The sequence below is a fragment of the Oryctolagus cuniculus genome, chromosome 14 (assembly GCF_051225735.1).
Source record: "Oryctolagus cuniculus isolate XC-2025 breed Fujian yellow rabbit chromosome 14, ASM5122573v1, whole genome shotgun sequence".
Taxonomy (NCBI): domain Eukaryota; kingdom Metazoa; phylum Chordata; class Mammalia; order Lagomorpha; family Leporidae; genus Oryctolagus; species Oryctolagus cuniculus.
The window spans coordinates 85,373,931-85,396,237 of NC_142880.1; the positions used below are offsets into that span (position 1 = coordinate 85,373,931).

General features: G+C 42.7%; 1 protein-coding gene across 3 annotated transcripts in view; it reads left to right on the top strand.

The window, feature by feature from the left end:
• The window catches only part of RGS7BP (regulator of G protein signaling 7 binding protein), a 126,328-nt gene extending 104,933 nt beyond the window's left edge, over nucleotides 1-21,395 (top strand). For 2 of the 3 annotated variants that reach the window (XM_002714060.6, XM_017344746.4), the window contains exons 4-6: nucleotides 3,281-3,428; nucleotides 6,385-6,455; nucleotides 15,836-21,395. In XM_002714060.6, coding sequence (XP_002714106.3) covers nucleotides 3,281-3,428; nucleotides 6,385-6,455; nucleotides 15,836-15,927 — 311 coding nt within the window. In that variant the 3' untranslated portion in view covers nucleotides 15,928-21,395. Of the gene's footprint in view, nucleotides 1-3,280; nucleotides 3,429-6,384; nucleotides 6,460-15,835 lie in introns of those variants that run through there. The other variant, XM_070056919.2, reaches the window with a different exon arrangement.
• Nucleotides 21,396-22,307: the final 912 nt, after the last annotated feature.

The following is a 22,307-nucleotide window of genomic DNA, read 5'->3' on the forward strand; positions in this document are numbered from 1 at the left end:
GGCTGGTTTGGGGAGCCCCGTCTTTCCCTGCTGGATCTCCACCGCCCTTGCTCAGACTCAAGTCCTGAGGCTGACCCTGACCAGAGGTGAGTGGCAAATGAACTGATGGCATTTGCTGCGTTCTACCAGGAGGCCAAATGTGAATGCTTTTAAGAGGTCAATGTCCTCCAACTGTGAAGTGGTAATGCACAAAATTATGTGCTTAATTCATTTCCACCCAACAGCATACCATCAAATTGGAAAAACAATTCCTCAGGCAAACTCCATCTCCCAGGATCAATATGCATAAAATCGACAGAAAAGGGTCCAGATTTCTCATTAGTAAACTTGCACTTGTGTTTTGGCTGAATGTCCAGAGGTCCATTTCTACTGTGGTTTGATGAAAGGTGTATACTTACCACTCAACTGCTTTTCTGTTTCCCCTTGTGTTGCTACCATGTGACTTAGAAGCTGCAGTACTGGGATTTTTGTTAATGCCCTACAGATCATGACTCTGAAGAAAAAGCTTCCTCTTCCATTTTATTATTAATAGCCATCCTTTTCACAAGTTTGTTTTATTTTTCAATTTGTTTATTTTTTAATGCAAAACAATCACACCAGGATTAGTGAGACTGAGCTAAGAGGTAATATGATGAAGCCTGCAATCTCATGAATATTCAATGATTTGGGGTGTAACAATTTCTTAACAACTGGCCTAAAGCTACTTTATAATAAAAATAAAACTGGATGAAAGAGCATAGGCCATGAAATAGAGGCCCCTTTTTTTCCAGATTACACAATGGTACACAACAGCTTTGCAATTATATCTACATAGAGATTTTTGCGGTTGTAATCTTAAGACAGCATGTTAAGCTCCATGGCACAGATTCTGTGCCTTTGTTTCACTTTTGTATCTCTAGCATGGAGCCCTGTGCTTGGTACTTAGCTGACACTCAAGGAGTCTTTGTAAAAGAATAAATGAGCGAATGAGTGAATAAACAAAGCCAGGTTTAAAACCCACGTCTCAGACCTGGTACTAGGTGCCCCCTGTGAATGCACAAATCATCAAAGCAGAATAAGTCATTCACTGAGTATACCTAGGCTAAGGGCTGTAACCTTTAGTTACTTTCTTTTTTTTTTAACTTTTATTTAATGAATACAAATTTCCAAAGTATGGCTTATGGATTACAATGGCTTCCCCCCCTATAATGTCCCTCCCACCCGCAACCCTCCCCTTTCCCACTCCCTCTCCCCTTCCATTCACATCAAGATTCATTTCGATTCTCTTTATATACAGAAGATCAGTTTAGCATACATTAAGTAAAGATTTCAACAGTTTGCTCCCACACAGAAACATAAAGTGAAAAATAATAAATGATTTTTTTAAATGATGATGAAATCAGATCAGACCTATTGTCATGTTTAATCCCAGTGAGAGTCAAGTTGGGAATTGATAATTTCTTTTTTTTTTTTTTTACAGAAGATCAGTTTAGTATACATTAAGTAAAGATTTCAACAGTTTGCACTCCCATAGAAACACAAAGTGAAATATACTGTTTGAGTACTCGTTATAGCATTAAGTCTCAATGTACAGCACATTAAGGACAGAGATCCTACATGAGGAATAAGTGCACAGTGACTCCTGTTGTTGACTTTACAAATTGACACTCCTGTTTATGGCATCAGTAATCTCCCTATGCACCAGTCATGAGTTTCCAAGGCTATGGAAGCCCCTTGAGTTCTCCGACTCTTATCTTGTTTTACTTTCATTTACATCTATGGTTGAACCAGTTTGGAGATTTATTTGCGAAAGTACAGATTTTTTCACTTCTGTCATGGTAAATCCAAGGCTTGAGGGTTGGCAGTGCATTTCTGTAAACTGCTACCCAGGACACAGCTCTTCCCATGGCCCTTCACTTGCTAAGACTTTGTGATCACAGCAGACAGAAGGCCTGGATCCTAACTGCAGAGTCTCTGCTCATAGAAGGATGTGCTAAAGGAGGCTAGAGAGCCAAGGGATGGGAACGGAGATCCATGACCTCTGCTGTGGCTGAGAGAGCCAGTGTTGAGTATCAAAGAGAGCAGCTCCCATTCTCCCTGCTGAGTGACACCTGCTCCTGGCCCTCCTACCTGTCTGCATGTGAGGACCAAACACAGATTCCTGTCACAGGCGGAATCTCCCCTGCCACACTCACGTGATGCAAGGCACCAATACTCCATCAAAGACAGGAGTTTTGGGGTGGGCATTTGGCACGGTTAAGAAGCCTCTTGGGTTCATCCCTCACTGGAATGTCTGGGTTCAAGCCCCAGCTCTGCTTCCTGATCCATCTTCCTGCTAATACACTCCCTGGGAGACAGCGGGTGATGACCTAAGTACCTGGTCCCTGCTACTCACATGGGAAACTTGGGTCGAATTCCAGGCACTTGACTTCACTAGCCCCAGATGTTGCAAACCTTTGGAGAGTAAACCAGTCGATAGAGAAGGTCTCTCTGTCGCTTGTTCATTCACTCACTCAAATAAAAATATTTTAAGGCCTGCTAAGAGTCTCTTGGCCATAAATGCCACATGCACCCTTCTAATTGTAAAAGGAAGATGAGGCCAGCGCCATGGCTCAATAGGCTAATCCTCCGCCTTGCAGCGCCGGCACACCGGGTTCTAGTCCCGGTCAGGGCGCCGGATTCTGTCCCGGTTGCCCCTCTTCCAGGCCAGCTCTCTGCTATGGCCCGGGAGTGCAGTGGAGGATGGCCCAAGTGCTTGGGCCCTGCACCCGCATGGGAGACCAGGAGAAGCACCTGGCTCCTGTCTTCAGATCAGCGCAGTGCGCAGGCCGCAGCGCGCTGGCTGCGGCAGCCACTGGGTGGTGAACCAACGGCAAAGGAAGACCTTTCTCTCTGTCTCTCTCTCTCACTGTCCACTCTGCCTGTCAAAAAAAAATTTTAAAAGAGGCTTTAATTTTACCTTGATCTTTAGGTTGCATTGACCTTAATCACCTTAATCTATCCTTCCCAGTATGTTGTGAAAATAAGTATAGACACACACACACACACACGTATATATGTATTTTATATTTATAGCTATATATAGTATATACTTATATTTAATATATGTTATGCATATTTTATATTTATATATAATATATATAATACATATATAAACATGATTTGGTTACTCAAAGAGTTGTTAGAGTTAAAGGAGTATTTGATTCAAAGCATAACCAACCTTTGCAGGGTCATCCTGGGTACAGAATGCGCATTTATGATGTCTTATCCCCTTCTCTTTACCAATACTCCCCTCCTTTAGGAAAAGACGTTGCTGGGGGAACCAAGAGTTCGGACTGCAAAATTGAGGACAGCACTGAGACACCTGCCCTAGAGGACTCCTCCTCATCCCCTGTGGACAGTCAGCAGCATTCCTGGCAGGTTTCCACGGACATTGAGAACACGGAAAGGTAAGTGGGAAGTTACCCTGCACAGAACACAGTCCTCCTCCAGGCAGTGCCCTTCGGGCCACCAACAGTCAAGCTTTTCTATTTCAGATTCAGAAGAAACAGGGCTCTCTCTGATCTGCCAGAGCAGCATGGTCTGGTGGGAACCTTGGAGACTGGCAGAGGGTCAGTAGTCCCAATTCCCCAGGGGAATAATAGCAGGACCTACTGAAGGTACAGACTCCCAGGCCTCTGCTTATCCCAACACATGGCATCCCAAGCAAAACAAAAACAGTGTGCTTCCTTGCAAGGGAGAAAGTTGGATCCACACGCTGTCGCACTTGGCTGCCTCCCCAAATCGCCATTTGTTTAAGGGAGAAGACACTTCCAGGAGGTTGTAGGAGTTCAGGTAGGTAGAGTGGCCCACTTAGCTGCTTTCTGAGTTTTCTGTGCAGTCCACAAAGAGCTGTTGACAGAACCTCTTTCCCTTACTCTTCCAGAATGCAGCTGATGGCCCCTTAGTGGTCAGAGTGAGGCAATGCACTCTCTGAAAGTGGCTCCGTTCTAGACCGAGAACTAGTTTCTTGGGAGGAAGACATTCTACTCAGAGAGAGTGATGCTAATTCGCTTGGGAAAAGGAAGCAATGATAGCATAACAGTCAATGCCTTGCTGTGAGGTGGGAAGAGGAAGCCCTTGTTCATGGGTCTTCACGCTCATAGCTGTGTCCTTTGCTGCTCGTGCCCCCAGAGCTGGCACAAAACAGCTGAATGAATACCAGGCAATTTCACCAAGTTCCCTCGAGGAGGGGGTGTGAGTCATTGACAAGATAATGAGCATTTATTTTTTTATTTTTAGAAGAGTAACAGCCAATGGCATTTATTGCCATTGTGGTTCTACTTTCAGATTGTAATATTATTCTAAAGCTAATTACCAAATTTCTGTGTTTATAGAAAATTGGAGCGTGTGGTAATTATGTGCTATTAATAAAACTTGGATTTTGTATAAGCTTGAAAACCCAACAAATCAAACAATGAAGCTGTTGAGCACAGTTTGAAGGAACTACAGGCAAATGATGCAGGAGTGATTTACCTTAATTTAAAACATAGACAAGTCTGCTCTGGTCACGGGAAGTAAAGATGGGCTGAATGTCACGGGCAGGGCAGACTGTGAGCAAAGCTGTTTTCCTTTTCAGACACTTTGCTCCGCAGCCACCCACAGGCCTTGCGAGGTTGAGAGAGAGCGAGCCAGGGGATGGCAGCATTTCTGGGCAGCTTGCAAAGCCTCATTCTGGTCAAAGAACTGGGAAAGAACAAGGGAAGTAGGCAGAGTAGCCCTGGCCGGGGACATGGCTTCCTCACTTCTCCCTGGCGCTCTGTCCCTAAGAAGTCAGTAGGTCTCTAAGTGGGGGGCACATTTGAAACCTCAGGAGGGCTCTTTACTTAATCAGGCTGTCTGGGAGAGGGGCCTGGCCGGAAGCTGATGCTCCAGGGTAGCAGGCAATGCGGAGATCTGGTGCTCTGTGGGGACGCCTTGCTTCACTCCCCGTGGTGCATTTCTGGTCCTTTCCTGCCCATCCCATCAGCCAAGAGATCCTCCATGGAGCTGGACGTGCCCCCTGCAGTCCTGGAGGGAGGGCTGCCTCCCCCTCTGACCTGGGCCACATGTGGTCCCCTCAGACACACTCTCAACCTCACACCCCACCATGGGAAAGGACTCCGAATGTCTTCCAGGCTGTCCCCACCAACCCCCTTTCCAATCAGCTAACTTCGAGCCTTGAGTTCCTCTACACTTCACTTGAGGAAGACGGCAGAGTCCCCAGCCTCCCCCAACACAGTGGGCTCAGAACATGCTCTACAGGAGAGGGGTAGTTGGTACAATGGGACTGAGGAGTTTCCTTCCTAAAACTAAATGGTGCCTAACTCTCTTCAAACGCCAGAGGGTAATACGTGAGTGGATGGAACATCCTCCGCTTTAGGATGACCTTCCCCAGAAATGTGTCCTTATACCAGTGGTGCCTGCTGATTCCTGCCTGTCCTAGTGTTAGCTAAAACATGGAACTGGTTTTGCACCAAATTATATTTTTTGCTGTTTTAAATGAAACCTCCACCACATCCCAGGGTTTCCCGAGCACTCTCTTTGGTGCATGACCGTGGACACACGGGGGAACTGCTCGGGTAAGAAAAGGAGAACGCACCCCCTCTCCCTGACTAGCGCTTCCTGCTCTACAGTTCTGGCCTTGACAATCCTGTGCACACCGGGGGGGGGGGGGGGGGGGGGGCGGTGTGCGGGAAGTATGCAGTGGCACTGCCTGGGAGGACAGGGGCTGTAGAAGGGTCAGCTGTCCCCAGTTAGTTCCTCTCTCTCTCTCCCTCCTCCCCTGCTACTGTGACCCCCTACCACCACCACCTAATTATGAAGAACTCTTATCTGGAAGTTTTAGAGTTTGTTATTCTCTCCCATCATTCTAAGTCCATCTAGAACGTGTTGGCCCTGGTGAACGCTTAACCCCTGTGTTACACGAAATTCCAACCACAGGAACGAGGGACAGAAGCAAGAACACACACACGGCCGCCACAGCCATCTGACCCTCGAGTCCCGGCAGCACCACCCCCAGCCTCGGCTTTGCCTAGCACAGCCGCGTCACTGGGGCTTCGTGTCCCTGGCCTCTCCCTGTAAACCCAAAGGACCATCCTCACTGCCGAAAGGGCTTCTCTGACCTCAGCCAGGTCCCACTGAGGGTAAAAACGGGGGCTCCTACAGAGTGCCCTGCAGAGTGTTGGCAGAGTAGTTCTCAATCCTTCTGGGGTCAACTGTCTTATTATTATTATTTTTTTTTTTGCTTGTAAAAGCAAAATAAATTCAATATTTGCCTACTGGAAACTAAAGCTTGTACAATGAGGCACAGTTGACTCATAGGAAAGACAGATTTCATTTTGAAAATTTACAGCTCATCCTTCTTTATTTTTATCCGATTTGCAGAGACATGCGCGAAATGAAAAACCTTTTAAGCAAACTCAGGGAAACTATGCCTTTACCGCTGAAAAATCAAGGTGAGTCGTGATTTCTCTCGGAGGCAGAGGATGTTTGGAATGTGATAAGCTGGGACCCAGTTTTTGAGAAATTAAAGGAAGTATTTTATGCAAGCACCAAGCACCCCTTGTCTTCCCTCTAGAAGACAGGATAATGAGACAGGAGTCCCTCAGGTAAACATGGCTTTGTTCGAAGAGGGGCTGAGATACAGTGACCTCAAAACAGGCTCCCTTCCACTGGCCCTGTCACACGCGTGGCAGGCTCTGTACCAGGTACAGCAAATGTAAAGGCACTGGAGACAGGCCTTCCAAAGGAAGATACCTGCCATCTACAAGCTTAATTATCTACGAAAAGCAGGAATAATGACCCATATTAAGACTTATACTGAGCGACCATCCTAAGTGCTTACTTGTATTAACTGTATTCAATTAATGCTAATAACAACTTGCAGGGAAGATGCTGTTAGTGTTTTGAAGTTTGCAGGAAACTGAGGCACAGAGAGACTAATGAACTTGGCCAAGGTCACACAGACAGCGAGTAGAAAAACAGATGTGAGCTCGTGCAGCCCATCTGCAGGGCTGTCCTTAGGGAGGCCACGCCCTTAGGGGATACTCGCTAGAATGGCGGAAGAGCTTCCCTATGCATCTGTGAACTGTCATATTCCCGGGATACAACATGTGTCTGGCCCACAGCAGAATAACACCTAGCACAAACAACCAACGTCTGCTAAATCTCCATGCATGAGATGTAAAAGGACCCATACCAAGCTTGTCGATTAAGCGTGTATGGCCGAAGGGTGGGGAAGGGCCTTCGAGGGAGAAACTCCTCTCGTTTGCACTGAGCAAACTGGGTGGGCGGGAGGACAGGGTGCTGCCTGCCGAGGAGTGAGGAGGAGGACGATTTGGCAGTGGAGCTGAAGCGCCTCTTGGCTCAGGGAGCAGCTTGGCAGACGGAGGAGAGGTGGAAGTGCGAACAGCAGGCAACGAGGTTGAGCAGGAACGTGGCCTCGGCTGTGCGAAGTGGGGAGAGAACAACAAAGGCAGGGGATGTGGCGCTCTAGGTAACCGCAAGTACCCCCAGAAGGGCCTGGTCACCAAGGCAAACTGGCTTGAGCCACGGGGACAGCGCTTTGCAGTGTCTTAAGTTAAGACAGTAGACGATGTGTTGGAATGATGCGAGATTGTTTGAGCGTGGCATAGGAGACTTGTTGCTAGGAAGAAGCGTGGTGTTTAGGACCCATGGCCGGGATTAAGGCTAACCTCGCTTCACATTCTAAGCTGTGCTACAGCTTTGTGGCCCGGAACAAGTTGCTTCACTTCTGGAAATTTCGATGTCTTCGTGAGAACGGGATCAGTGCTTGTTGTCAGGATTAAATGAAGCAATGTGTTCTATGCCTGCCACCCAGCTGACGAAAAGCAGATGCCAAGCAAATGCTTTACTGTTACTACCGTCACTGCTGTATTATTAGTACTTACTGCCTGTCTCTCCCGACTTGGCTCGAGAGAATCCCTGCAGCCCCTGGCTCCAGCAGCCTGTGAGACTCCTTGAAAAAGTTCATTTAAGATGTGCATTATTAACAACTGATGGGGTGAACATTTGGCAGAGCAATTAAGATGCCAATCTGGATGCCCGCATCCTACATCAGAGCGCCTGATTAAAGTACCAGCTCCCCCTCCAATCCCAGTTTCCCGCTAATAACAGCAGGTGATGGCTCACAGTAACTGGGTTCCTGCCACCCGTGTGGAAGACTCAGATTGAGTTCTAGTCTCCTGGCTTGGACCTGACCTGGCCCTAGCCATGGTGGGCAGTGGGTAGGAGAACTCTGTCTGTCTCTGCTCTCTCTGCCTTCAAATAAGTATTAATTTGCCCAAAATGTTTTTAAGGAAAATTATGCATGGATTTCAAAACTCTTTTGCATAAAAATTCTCTTTTAATTCCATGGTGCCTTGAGATTTTTGAGGTACCCTCATATGTGTAGCGTGTCTTTGTAAGTTTGGTCTGGAGCCTGCAGTTCAGAGCACTGGCCCCAGGACGTGGGAGTTTGTGCACATGTCCGAAGCTGACCTCAGAGTCTTAGCAAGTCCCCTCTCCCCATCAGCAGCTCCCGGGCTTCTTGCTGTACCTCACATTCAGCTGCCCAGGGATATGACTGCTCAAGGCCCTCTAGTCTGAATTTCATGGCTGTGCACGATCTGTATTTTAAACCACGGCCGGCGCCGCGGCTCACTAGGCTATTCCTCCGCCTAGCGGCGCCGGCACACCGGGTTCTAGTCCCGGTCGGGGCGCCGGATTCTGTCCCGGTTGCCCCTCTTCCAGGCCAGCCCTCTGCTGTGGCCAGGGAGTGCAGTGGAGGATGGCCCAGGTGCTTGGGCCCTGCACCCCATGGGAGACCAGGAAAAGCACCTGGCTCCTGGCTCCTGCCATCGGATCAGCGCGGTGCGCCGGCCGCAACGCGCCGGCCGCGGCGGCCATTGGAGGGTGAACCAACGGCAAAGGAAGACCTTTCTCTCTGTCTCTCTCTCACTGTCCACTCTGCCTGTCAAAAAAAAAAAAAAAAAAAAAAAAAAAAAAAAAAAAACAAACCATCCTAAACATTCTCTTCACATTTAGTCATAATTCATCCAGCAGTTTTTGAATTATTCCATAATGGAGCAACAAATTTCATTTTGTTTACTTGATAATTTTTATAGTAAAAAGCATAATATACATACTTTGTGTAACTTTATATTACTTTTATAAATAGATAAGAATTGATTGATAGTTTTAAGAATAAAATAATTTGATGTAGATACTTCAAAGGAAAACATGAATAAAAAGGGAATAGCCATTCAAATACATGATACCCTGGACTTGAACCCTGGTTCCAAATGGGAAATAAAAAAGAAAAAGCTAGAAGGTGCAAGGACTTATTCAGAAGGAAGAGGTGCTGTGGGATTTTAATAATCAAAATATTGAGGTGAAGAATTGTAGGAAATTCAGGTTTCTTCAGGTTTGGGGGAGATATAGGAGCCCTTAGCCCATGAAAACCCATCTCTGTTCTCCACATGCATGGTTTGCACTCAGGCATGGGCACTGTGTGCTGACCAGAGGGGCAGGCGGGCCTGCACTGGAGGGTCCACTGGAGGTCTCAGGGCAGGAGAGTGGGTCTCTTAGGGTCCTTCTGGGAACATTTTTTGGGAGCATATGGCACCATTTTAGTGAAAAAAAAAATCAGCCAGATTTCTTTCTCTGATTGCCTATAACAAGATAGATAATAGAGGCTTACCTATGACCTTGTGGGATTTTCAGGTGATTTATTATACAAGTCTTGGTCATATATGCAAGAAATGGAACAGGGTGAAAAAGTAGGAAAACTTATTCCAGTTCTTTTCTTTAGGACCTTATTGTCAAAACATGCTTTTAACTGGATTCAAACCATGATAGAATGCCATCTGTTTCCTTTTTGATTTCTTATTTCCTTTCAGTTTTTATTCCATTTACATGCCTTTTCTTTTCTGGTTCCTAATTTTCCCACCTCCAACCTTCACCTGTGAAAATCCCAGCAGGGTCAGAATCCCTTCTTCTCCAGACTCCAGACTCAGAAACTTCCATGTGTTTTCCAGCATTTCAAGAGTTAATCTTGTCTTCTCCCCCTTCCTAGTGCAGTCAAAACTTGACAACAACAGTTCACTGTAAATCAATTTTCAGTGGAAAAGTGAGGAAGACGGCCAAGGGCAGGGATTTTAACAGTCATTGACGATGCCTTCACTTTAGACAGGGCTTTTTCTTTCCCACTCTTCCAAGCAGGGGCACAAAGAGCGAGCCCCCTTGTTGGGCTGCAGCTCCACATCAGGCTTGAGGCAACGTGCAGGTCTCCTGGCCCTCAGCTCACTGTCCCCTCCACTGCTCAGCCCCCTACTCCTGTCCTGTATTCTGGGTCACTGGCAGTGCTGTAGGGAGCTTCCTTAATTATGCTAGTCTTGCTGTGTCAAATGGATTACAAATGGAAGCACCTGTGGAGAGCCCACAAGGTTCCTGACAAAGACTAAAAGGGGATGGGAGAGTGAAGGGCAAACATCTTCAAAACACGCACTGTTATGAAACAAAACAAATCAGCAGAAATAAATTGAGCTGGAAAAATCACTTCACCTTCCCCAACATTCTGACAATGAATGCTGTGGAATGTGCTGGTATGCTCACTCTTGTATAGCATTCGATTGTTGTACCGTGCACGAGAACCAGTCTGGAAGTAGGCTAGTCAGGAATTGAGTATGTTCCAGAATGGGTCCCCTCTTGTGGACAGTACCACTCCAGACAAAAGTGGTCCTAGGAACAGTTCTCCTAGTCTCACACCCCCATCCACTCCAAACCTGTGCCCTCATATCCAGAATCGAACTGGAAATGTACAACAGAAGAGTTCTTAGATATCTGGCTAACGAATACCAGGTACTTATGCCACCCTCTAGTCTGAAAATGACCTTTTAGGGCCTTCCCCCAGGACCTCACATGAAGATTCTCCTTGCTATCAGATGATATCTGAAGGTTATTCTACACCGTCTCACTGGTACCTACACCTGTTGTAATCTCTTCAACCTTCAGTCCAGGATTCAGTGTGACACAGTAATCCCTCGCTCTCCTCCAATCTAATCCAATTGCTTAATGCATTATCCTGATTATGTTAAACTCCTACTCACAACCGTTCAATGTCTGTTCACTAGCTACTGAAGGGAAAACAGGCTTCTTTTTTTTTTTTAACTTTTATTTAATGAATATAAATTTCCAAAGTACGGCTTATGGATTACAATGGCTTCCCCCCCCCCATAATGTCCCTCCCACCCGCAACCCTCCCCTTTCCCACTCCCTCTCCCCTTCCATTCACATGAGGATTCATTTTCCATTCTCTTTTATATACAGAAGATCAGTTTAGCATACATTAAGTAAAGATTTCAACAGTTTGCTCCCACACAGAAACATAAAGTGAAAAATAATAGATGATTTTTTAAATGATGATGAAATCAGATCAGACCTATTGTCATGTTTAATCCCAGTGAGAGTCAAGTTGGGAATTGATAATTTCTTCTTTTTTTTTTTTTACAGAAGATCAGTTTAGTATACATTAAGTAAAGATTTCAACAGTTTGCACCCCCATAGAAACACAAAGTGAAATATACTGTTTGAGTACTCGTTATAGCATTAAGTCTCAATGTGTACAGCACATTAAGGACAGAGATCCTACGTGAGGAGTAAGTGTACAGTGACTCCTGTTGTTGACTTTACAAATTGACACTCCTATTTATGGCATCAGTAATTTCCCTATGCACCAGTCATGAGTTTCCAAGGCTATGGAAGCCCCTTGAGTTCTCCGACTCTTATCTTGTTTAGACAAGGTCATAGTCAAAGTGGAGGTTCTCTCCTCCCTTCAGAGAAAGGTACCTCCTTCTTTGAAGACCTATTCTTTCCACTGGGATCTCACTCACAGAGATCTTTCATTTAGGGTTTGTTTTGTTTTGTTTTGTTTTGTTTTTTTGGCCAGAGTGTCTTGGCTTTCCATGCCTGAAAATACTCTCATGGGCTTTTCAGCCAGATCGGAATGCCTTTAGGGCTGATTCTGAGGCCAGAGTGCTGTTTAGGACATCCGCCATCCTATGAGTCTGCTGAGTATCTCGCTTCCCATGTTGGATCACTCTCCCCTTTATTTATTCTATCTGTTAGTATTAGCAGGTACTAGACTTGTTTATGTGCTCCCTTTGACTCTTAGTCCTTTCATTATGATCAATTGTGAACTGAAATTGATCACTTGGACTAGTGAGATGGCATTGGTACATGCCACCTTGATGGGATTGAATTGGAGTCCCCTGGTATGGGGAAAACAGACTTCTTGCCCCATCATCTGTTGTCCCGATTATCATCTAACATGTGATGGCCACCTATGATGTGACAGATTCTGTGCCAGGTGCTGGAATGTCTTTCCTCCCCCTAGAGACTGCCCCTCTCAACAGGACAAAATTGGATGAGAATCACTTGGGAAATTTTTTCAACTGGTAAGAGAACCTGCCTCCCCTCAGAGAGAGTGGGGTGAAGACTTCTGGTTAGGGCTTGTCATTCTTAAGGTAACTCACACATGCATGTACACATGCATGTACACACACACACACACGTATTGGAAAGACACAGAAGTTAGTGCTTAAAATAATACTGTAATAGTTAGACATAGATTGCTACAAGGACATGTTAGATTCTCCCCACTCCAGACTTGAATTGAAAATGGGGGTTATTAGGAATTGCTTTTTGGAAAGTATCTGAGCTGAAACATTTTAGGATGAATTACCCAAAGAAAGATGGAAAAAACAAAGTCCAGCCAGAAGACTCTGGATGTGTGAAGGTACATGGGAAGATGATAGGACAGGACATTTTCATAAACAGAGGCATAGAGAGAGACAAGAACAATAGGTGGACAGTATTATCAAGGCACCAGTGTGTCATGGTAAGAGGTTTGCACTTTTATCCTGGATCCACTAGAAGGATTCAGTTGGGAAGCAGGTGCAGTTATCCAGGTGAGAAATGCTTAATATCTGAACTAAAGCAAGTGGATTAGAGAGGAGGGTATAACCAATATATTCAAATGCATTGTATAGGGAGAAGGCAGAAGCCAGGATGAAACCCAGGTTCAGTCTTCGAAAGTGAAAGTAACGATGGTGTTAGTCACCAAGAGAGAACAGAGCCGTGAAGGGAGAGAATGATTGGGGTTTGGGATTGGGGTGGGGGGGAGGGAAGCCTTCAAGAGCAATGCTTAGTGGTTAACAGTGCAGTGATGAGACGTGACCCAGGAGGTCTAGGAACAGATGTGAGCATCGTCAGCATGGTGGAGAAGGCCCACAGTGGTTGAGAACACCTCCGGGGAATGCCTACAGGGAGGAGTCCTACAACAGCAACATGTGAAGTTTGAGGCAAAAGGACATTTTTCCAAAGGGCCCTAAGAAGAAACCCCAGAAGAGCATTGTGAAATAAGTCAACAAAGGCTACAAGGAAGGAATGGCCAATAGTGCAGGGTGGTTAAGCCCCATAACGACCAACAGCATCCACACGATTTAGCAACAAGGTCATCACTGGTGTTGTTGGAAGAAGCAGCTTCCTTGGAATCTGGGGCATATAAATCTGGCTGAGGGAGGTTGAGGTCTGGGTGGGAGATGAAAAGCTGGGGCCACAGGGTAAATCGGTTACCACTTTTATAAAGAATGGCTTACAGAGTGGAAGGGAGGCAGCATGGGATGCAGATAAGCACTAAGGGCTGTCCCAGTTGCTCTTAGAAGGGATGGGACCATGGAAGACTTCAGAAACATGGAGCAACAGAGAAGACTTCAAAGATTACCACTTGTCTAAGCAGGGAAGACTTCCTGAAAAGAAAAGGTGGAATGGGTAAAAGCAGTGAGGAAAGAGAAAATACGGCGTATTTAGGGAATTCTTAGTTTTGTACCATTCACTCTTCTATAAACCCTTTATTCCAGCTAGATGGGACTGTTTACTTGGACCCAAATTAGGCTGCTCTGATCACTTCCATGACTTTGTTTGCACTGTTTCCTCTATTCAGAATGCCCACCACCCTCCCCCAAATGTCCAAGTTCTGCTCATTCCATCCCTTGGACCCAAGCATGAACATCAGGACCTCCATGAAAATTCCAGAAATGTCTTATTCTTTCTCCTCCAAGTCAGAATGGCCTCTCCTCTTCCCACCCCCATACCTGACAATTCTTAGAGTAAGATATTTGGATCTCTTACATGGCCTTCCTAATGGAGCTTCATTGTTACTCCCAGAAAGATCATTGAGGTCAAGGACGCTCTTTCTATTAAGGCCCATCTTGGTGTAGCCCTCCGTCCCGAAAGTCTTGCACTTAGCAGGCCTCTCATTGCCGCTGGGGCCATCTGTGCTGTATCAGGCCCTCAGAGGACACTAGTACAGTATTTCTCTCTCCTCTTTCTATAACAGAAATCTGCAACAGCAGTTCTGTTATAAGTATTTCTCTTGATTATACCTGAGAATATGGATGTAAGCTCATTTGCTCATTTTCATATCCTACTTTTTTCTCAACATATCATGTTTGAAAGAAATCTTTTATTAGCAAAATAAGATTGAGCAATAGAAATGGCATATTGTATCATGGGATTCCATCACCCATGGCTTTAGCAGCAATCAAGAATTAAATAATTGAATGATTGAGGTTTGAATTTACTGATGGCTGAATTTCCTACTCTTGTCTCCCTTCACCTTTCCCTGTGGTTTCTTTCCTCTTCCCATTTTTCATTTTTACATTAAAGTTGTGCAAGTTTATAGTTTTTTGACATCATACACTTTGGAGAAAAAGATGCTATGTCTTAATTAATAAGCCACATCCAAGCATTCGCAGTCCAATCAAAGATTTCCCAACAAGTTCAAGTGAATTAGCCCAGAAAATTTAGGATGCATGGGAAAGCATTTCATTTGGCTCACATTCTTTCAGCAGCCCTTCACTTCAGAGATAGAATTTCAATCAATGTGGTAGGACCACTTTCCTTGGAGCTGAAGTCACTTCAACCCATTCCAGGCATACTCACTGCTTGGTGAATTTCAGCATTTACTGCAAGTGTCTGCTTCCTATGGTGTAGGAAGCTGCTATGAATTTCTGCTAAGAAATCTGGAGCTTCTGTGTCACTTCAGACCTAGGTGATGATAGACATGCTCAAAGCGAGGCAAGGGTGTCACAAATGTGCAACAAAGATGCCCCACACCAACAGTTATCCTCTACAGGCAGCCTGCTCTTTGTGCAATGTCTGAGCACTTTCTCATCAGTTCTCACACTTCTCTTCACATGTGAAATTACAGACACACACATACACGCGCGCGCGCACACACACACACAGATGAATACAAATGGGGGTTCCAAAAGGACATAGACAATTAAAAGATAATGCAAATTTTCCATGACCTTCTTGAAGATCCTTTGTGTATGTCTACATATATGTGTGTGTATATATACACACAAAGGGGGATGAGTGAGAATCTCAGTAGCATAAAAGGCTATACTATGAAAAGATTTTTAGATACACTGTAATGCATGAACAGATATGTATGAGAGTCAGTCTTGATCCTAATCTAGTAACACCTGTAGATAATACCTGTATACTTTTAAGGATTTTTTAAAAAGAGGGTGACACTAGGCATATGACCAAGGCATCCTAGTATCTAGTGAGTAGGGGCCAAGGATGCTACTAAACATACTGCCATGCTCAGGCAGCCTCCTCAGACAAAGAAGAATCTGACCCAAAATGTCAACAGTGCTGGAGGTGAGAAAACTTCATTCAAAGCATGGTGGGTTTTTCAAGCCACTTCACAAAAGGCAGTCTGCTTGGTCTGGATCTCACTTGTGTACCTTCTGTCCCATCACAGATGACAGCAGCCTTCTGAATCTAACTCCTTACCCCTTGGTGAGAAGACGGAAGAGAAGGTTCTTTGGGCTCTGTTGCCTTGTCTCAAGCTAGGCAATTCTCTCGGAAGCCCACCACCGGGAACACCTGAAAAAAAAAAATCACAAAACCGAAGGACCTCCAGACAGCTGAACCACACAGTTATTGGTTTCTGACTATGTTTTCTATGCTTCCTCGTTACTTTTCTCCACCTCTCCCCGCCCTCTTAAATGATTTTAAGCTTGAAAGCAGCTGCCGTCAAGAAAAAAAGAACTGATTCCAAAAGCAGGCTGTTTTTAAAAGGATTTGTAGAGCTGACATTGTGCATGCCTGCTCTAAACCATGCCATGACAGATGCAAGAATTATGGTTTTTAAATGACTTAAAGGTTTTTTTAATGTATTATACAGAGAAAAGTTATTTCACACATACTAGTATATCTATAGCTCTTGCTGATCTCATGTGAACAATTTATCCTATATGAAAGAAGTCTTTAAACATAGAAACCTATTTAAAACTGCAAAACTGTGTTCGAAAATCCAATCTATCAGTTTCATTGGAAAAATATTATAACCTAACATATGCCACCTCACTTATTGCTTTCTCTGCACTCATTGATGTTTAGTCTTCCATTCTGTCAGAATCTAAGAGCTTCAACATGAAAATATCTTAATTTATAATGCAACAAAAACCATATATGGAAAGTACTTACACTTTGTAAATACACAGTAATCCTAATACCGTCGTACAATGCATATGGGCAACTAATTTCCTTTGATCCAATGGTGTCTTTTTCAGCTTCTTGGAGAATGAAGTAATCCAGTTAGGAAATGGTGTAGAAACATATACAATTACCCTCAAATGTAAAATTGAATATTATCACATTTTGTTCTAATTGAAATCTGAAGCATGGTGTCTGCACATCAGCATAGTGTTAAATCTTATAGGGCATGCTGGAATTAGCTCAGATCATAAAACTATTTAACATTTTACATTGTTGATAAATTCTTTTAGTTAAGCTAAGCTTGTCTCATTTTAGATGACTATGCAGATATGACTTTTCCAATGTGTACTTGGTGTCTTGTCTTTTGCTTAGAATCTTGAAAGCAGGACACATTAAGCAATACTATATTTTAGAACAGAGGAAGCCACTGCTTCATTTTCCTGCTGATAGCTTTGTTGTGATCTTCCCGCACCAAACTTGTAACACGGTACAAATTTTGTTCTATATTCCCCCTCTTCCTCCTTTGGCCCATTTCCCAGGCTCAGTTTCCCTTAGGTTGAGAGATCAAGTCTTTGCACTTCTTGTTTTCTGTAGTACAAAAAATCTTCAAGTCAGACACAAGGCACCAGTGTCTAGTACAACAGAAAGATGAGCTAGATACCTAATAGTGGTGTATCCAAGACACATCTTTAATCCCAACCTAGTACTATCTCAATATTTACATGTACAGGCGTTTATATGTATGCCAATATTTTGACCTAAAATCTGAATATGTTAAAACCTTTAGCATTAGTGAAAATGAACAGAGGTACAGGTAAGCTACTGGGATAATTATTCTATTAAGTTGAATCATATGAAATTGCTGATATTTGACTGTTTTGACCTACAAAAACTAGCAGTTTCATATAGCTCAACCTACTAGCTGATGTTGTGGAAGTTTTACGTGGAATTGTCTTCTAGCTCTTTTTATTGAAAATGAAATTGATTTAGGGAGTTGGCAGAGCTCTCTAAAAGCTATAGAGGTCTCTATTTAGATCACACCAGCCGGTTGTTGGTCCTATCCTTGGAGTCTAGAATTGTGTTCCATTGAACTGGTAATTAATGCATGGTTATAGGTATGCCTGGCTTCATAAAAAAAGAAGTACCCTTGACAAGTTATATGAGAAATTCACAACTTCCTATATCAAGTACTTGTAAAAACAATTGGGACTCCTCCTGTGAATACTCCCTTGCAACCACCAGACTCACCTGGTCTGCAAATGTTGATTGTCAAAAATCAGTTTAATTAAAGCTTAACATCCTTTTCTAAATCTGGCTCCTTTTCATTCCCTGAGGTTATTGCCTTTCAGGTCCATTATTTTGAAATTACGAAGCAGCCCAAGGTGGCTTACCCTCAGCTCCCATCTCTGTCCTCTCCCACCTTCCAGCTATGTGGAAACCTTAGCTTCGGTCCTACTCCCACTAATCCATGTGAGGTTACCAACCGAGAAGCCCACCTTGGGTGTTCAGCACGGTTTTCTAAATGTCTGGCCTAAATCATTTCTGCTTGGTTCGTTTGTGCTCACCTTCACCTTAGTCTCAGTGTGAAAGTAACATTTACCTTCTGTGCAGTTGTCCTTTGTACAACCGAAGACTGTTAATAAATTCAGGTCTCACCTCCATGTCTGGGAAGGCTGTAGTAGCTATTCACGGAGATGGGAATTTGTCTAATTACCTAGCCAGACTTTCCATATCTAAGGTAATATATTCAGCCTCATCTTTTATTCATAGTGCCTGTTTTCCAGCCTTCCATCAGTTTTGTAGTTCCTGTGGACACACTCCAAGATTTATAGATCTTCTTTCAGAAGCAGGTAATAAAATTAAATTTAGTGCTCAAAGTCCTGATACACCTACACTGGCTCATGGTTGCATTCGCCATTTCCCTTTAGATATGCATCCTCTGGGAGCTGCCCCTCTCTCCTCTCACCTACCAAAGGATTTTCTCAGGTGTGGTTCCACGAGATCAAGTTCTCACTGTCTTGGTTTCTTGCTGGTGATTCTCTTTAAGATTAGCAACATCACTGACCTGATCTCTAGGCATAAGAAGAGAACATCAAACCCATTTTTTTTTTTCATATATCCACATACTTGAAACAGAAAAGGATGCAAATTTTATGTGACACTCACTTGACCACCATATTTTTAATATCCCATGTTGATGGGGGTTTTTTTCCAACTACAAAAATATGATATGTTTTTTTCAGGCAATCTGAAAAATACCACCATGTATAAAGAAAGTAAAAGTCACCTGAATTTCATCACAATTCATATTGGGTATTTTTTATACACAACAGGAACAAATTTCATGTATTTCATATATACTGTTTTATGAATGTATTGCATTGTTTAAAATGACATTTTTGGTCTTTCAGTCAGTCCGGGGTGGGCCCAGCAGCACTTAGGGCTAACTCCTCCAATGTAAAGTGTTGTTTTAACAAAGCCCACCCTCTACAGTTTGGCCTGCATCTGCAGACTTGCTGCAAAATTCTGGTTGTGTCATCATTCAGGGATACCAAGAAAGCTTTAGAATTAGCACAACTCTGATGCCTCCTCTAACGAACTGAAAGTTCTAGGGGAGATTTTAAATTGTAAATCCTGCCAGACCATTTTCTTCATCCATGCTGCTGTGAAAACAGTGGAGATACTCACTGTTTGGCAGTACTGCCACCTACTGAAAGATGACCCTCAGAGTGAGAGGGGAAAATAAACAGAGTGCAGGAGTCAAACTCTGGTTTCTGTAGACAGCTGACACGTGGGCCATGATCTCCTCTGGAATTTCATACTCTGAGAGTCTCGATGTTGAAATGACTAGGGATATCATCCAGCCTAACCTCCCACCCCACACACGCACCTGTAAGCAAAGTCTAGTGTGTGTGTGTGTGTGTGTGTGTGTGTTCCAGAATGTCACCAAATGCAAAGTGCTCAATTTTCAGGTAACTGGGTAGAATGAGGAACTGCAATGATATGATGGGCCTCAGAATAAATCATTAGAATTCATATGACCCATAATAGACTCAAGAACATAAAATTATTGAATACGTTATAAAGATGACATCCTAAATCAATGAGAAAAGGTTGGATGATTATTATTTTATAACCACTGGTTAGCCATTGATTGAGGGAAATATTAGATCCATAGTTCCTTTCAGAAAAATAAATTCTAGATGAAAGAAGGATTTAAATGTTAAATCACATAAATGAACACAACAGGACTAGCAGACAATCTGAATGAGTATCTATATAACTTAAATTTAGGAAAAACCTTTCTAAGCATAACACCAAAAGAAGAAACCATAAAGACAAGATGGATAGATTTAACCAATTAAAAATGCTGAACTCCAACATGGTGGAAAACAACAAAGAAAACTAAGAGAAAATGATATTTGTAATTTTTGTAACAGATTGGGAATATCTAATAAATATTAAAAATTTAAACACTACTACTTTTGGGAAGTTCCCATAGTTTCTGACCGTCTTCCCAGCCAAATGTTTCCATTTAGTTTTTTCCTTATTGTGTTTTCTTCACTGTTGCTTGTCTAATTGTCAGCTTTTCCCCCACTGAACTGCAAATACAAAAGACAGCAACCATTTCTCTGTGGCTTACCATTGGGCCCCCAACACCTAACACAGTATTAGACCAAAAGCAAATGGTGAAAACATATTTATCCAATGAGTGAAGGATGAAAGAATGAATGAGATTCTGTGACTTTAAAAACAGCCAATTTTCCAGTAGAAAATTAAGCCAGGGACACAAACTGGTTATACACAATAAGCTAAAATAATTCACTCATAAGAAATAATTTTAAAAAATATACTAGTAATAGAAAATGCAAATCATATGCTGTACTACTTTTTACATAGGAGAAAGGTAGAATATAAGGAATTAAACACACCAGGAACGATAAGGGTGTATAAAAATGAACACTCTCTTCTAGAGTCAGCAGGACTATAAATTGATCAAAACTTTTTAGGAAGTATTTTAGCAATATATTTTCCATGTGTGCCCAGTAATTCCATATTAGGAAATTCCACTTTACAAAAGCCAGGAGGAAAGAATGTGCTAAAGTGTATTCATTCATTATTCAAAACCTGTATGCAGGAAAGTATGTTTATAGCAGCATTATTTGGAGGAGTAGAAAAGTGTCACTAAGCCCACCTTCAAAGGCTGGTTACATATGGTACATCCTTCTAGTGGGATATTGTGTACTCATTAATAATAAACATCATATGTACATCTTTGCTATATCGTTAAGCAAAAAAAAAAGGAAGTTACAGTTGTATAGCCATAGTATGATCCTTTTTTAAAAATATTACATACACAAGTGTTCATTAAAAAGTATGAAAGGATATTTGCCGAAGTGATAATAGCATTTTATCTCTGGGAGGTGAGATTTGGAGCAATTGTATTTTCTTTCTGCATATGTGTACCTTCTAATTTTTCCACAATGAGCATGTAGTATCTGTATAATTTTTTCAGGGAATAAACAACAGTGTTCAGAATATATATTAAATGAAAAACACATTATAAAACCATATGTATAGTATGACACAGTATTTGTAAAAAGAAATTATATATAAATATATCTATGTATGTATATATATGCATAAGAAAGCTAGAAGGACATACACTAAAATGTTAATAGTAGTTATCTATGGGTCGTGGGATTATGGGTGTTTTGTTTTTGTTTTTTTGCTTTTTCTGTGTTTTCTAATTTTTCTACAATGAATATGTATTACTTGTGTAATAAAAGATAATAATAAAATATTTAAAAATACAAAAAGGTGAGAGAGACATTGTGACCACTTATCTTTTTTCTGCACCCCTACCCCTACCTCCATTTGGCTTATTTCTTGTTGTCAAAATGTGAGCAATGGGAATACAGGGAGAAAACACCAGGGCACTAGTACTTTCAAAGACAGAAGACACAAAGAAGGATGGGAGGGTGTGGGGAGAGGAACTATGGAGCGAAGTCAGTGGAGGAAACATTAAAACATGCTTTGGAAATCTTTTCACTATTAATAGCAATGTCTCTAAATTCAGTTCAGGTTTTCTGATAGCAATAGTAAGAGAAAGATATACTCATACTCTGAGTAATTTTATTATTTCTTGGAGTGACACAGGCCTTAGTCTGAATATCAGATGCGCTAACCAAGTACATGCCTATGGTTAGCAATTCCACTATCCATTATCTTTTTTCTTCAGTAAATAGAGACCCCATATTTCAACAAGGCACTAGCCACCTAATGACTCCATATCCCAGCTTCTCTTGGATATAGAAGTGCTATAAAACTGAAATTTGACCAATAGGGTATCAGTGCAATTTTAAGTAACATTATTTAAATAAAGGGTATGCATTTTCAAGCATCAGTGAGAGAATAAATGATAAGAGGATGGCAGACGCTCCTTCACAGGTCTGAACCATCTCTACACTACCATCCACAAAGCTGAATAAACCATTCTTTATTTAAGGCATACATAAGAGAGGTCTTTGTGTAGAAGAACCTGTTCACTATATTGGTTAACTTCTCCATTCCTCTATTCCTTACAGTAAAATGGGAATAATAATACCAACATCACCACATGTTCAAACACCTGTCTAATTACTTGCATAGCATCAAAGCTTTCTTATGAGAAAAATGAAATAAACCATTGCATGGATACTGTGTTGGAAAACAGGGAAGAAAAATTGATT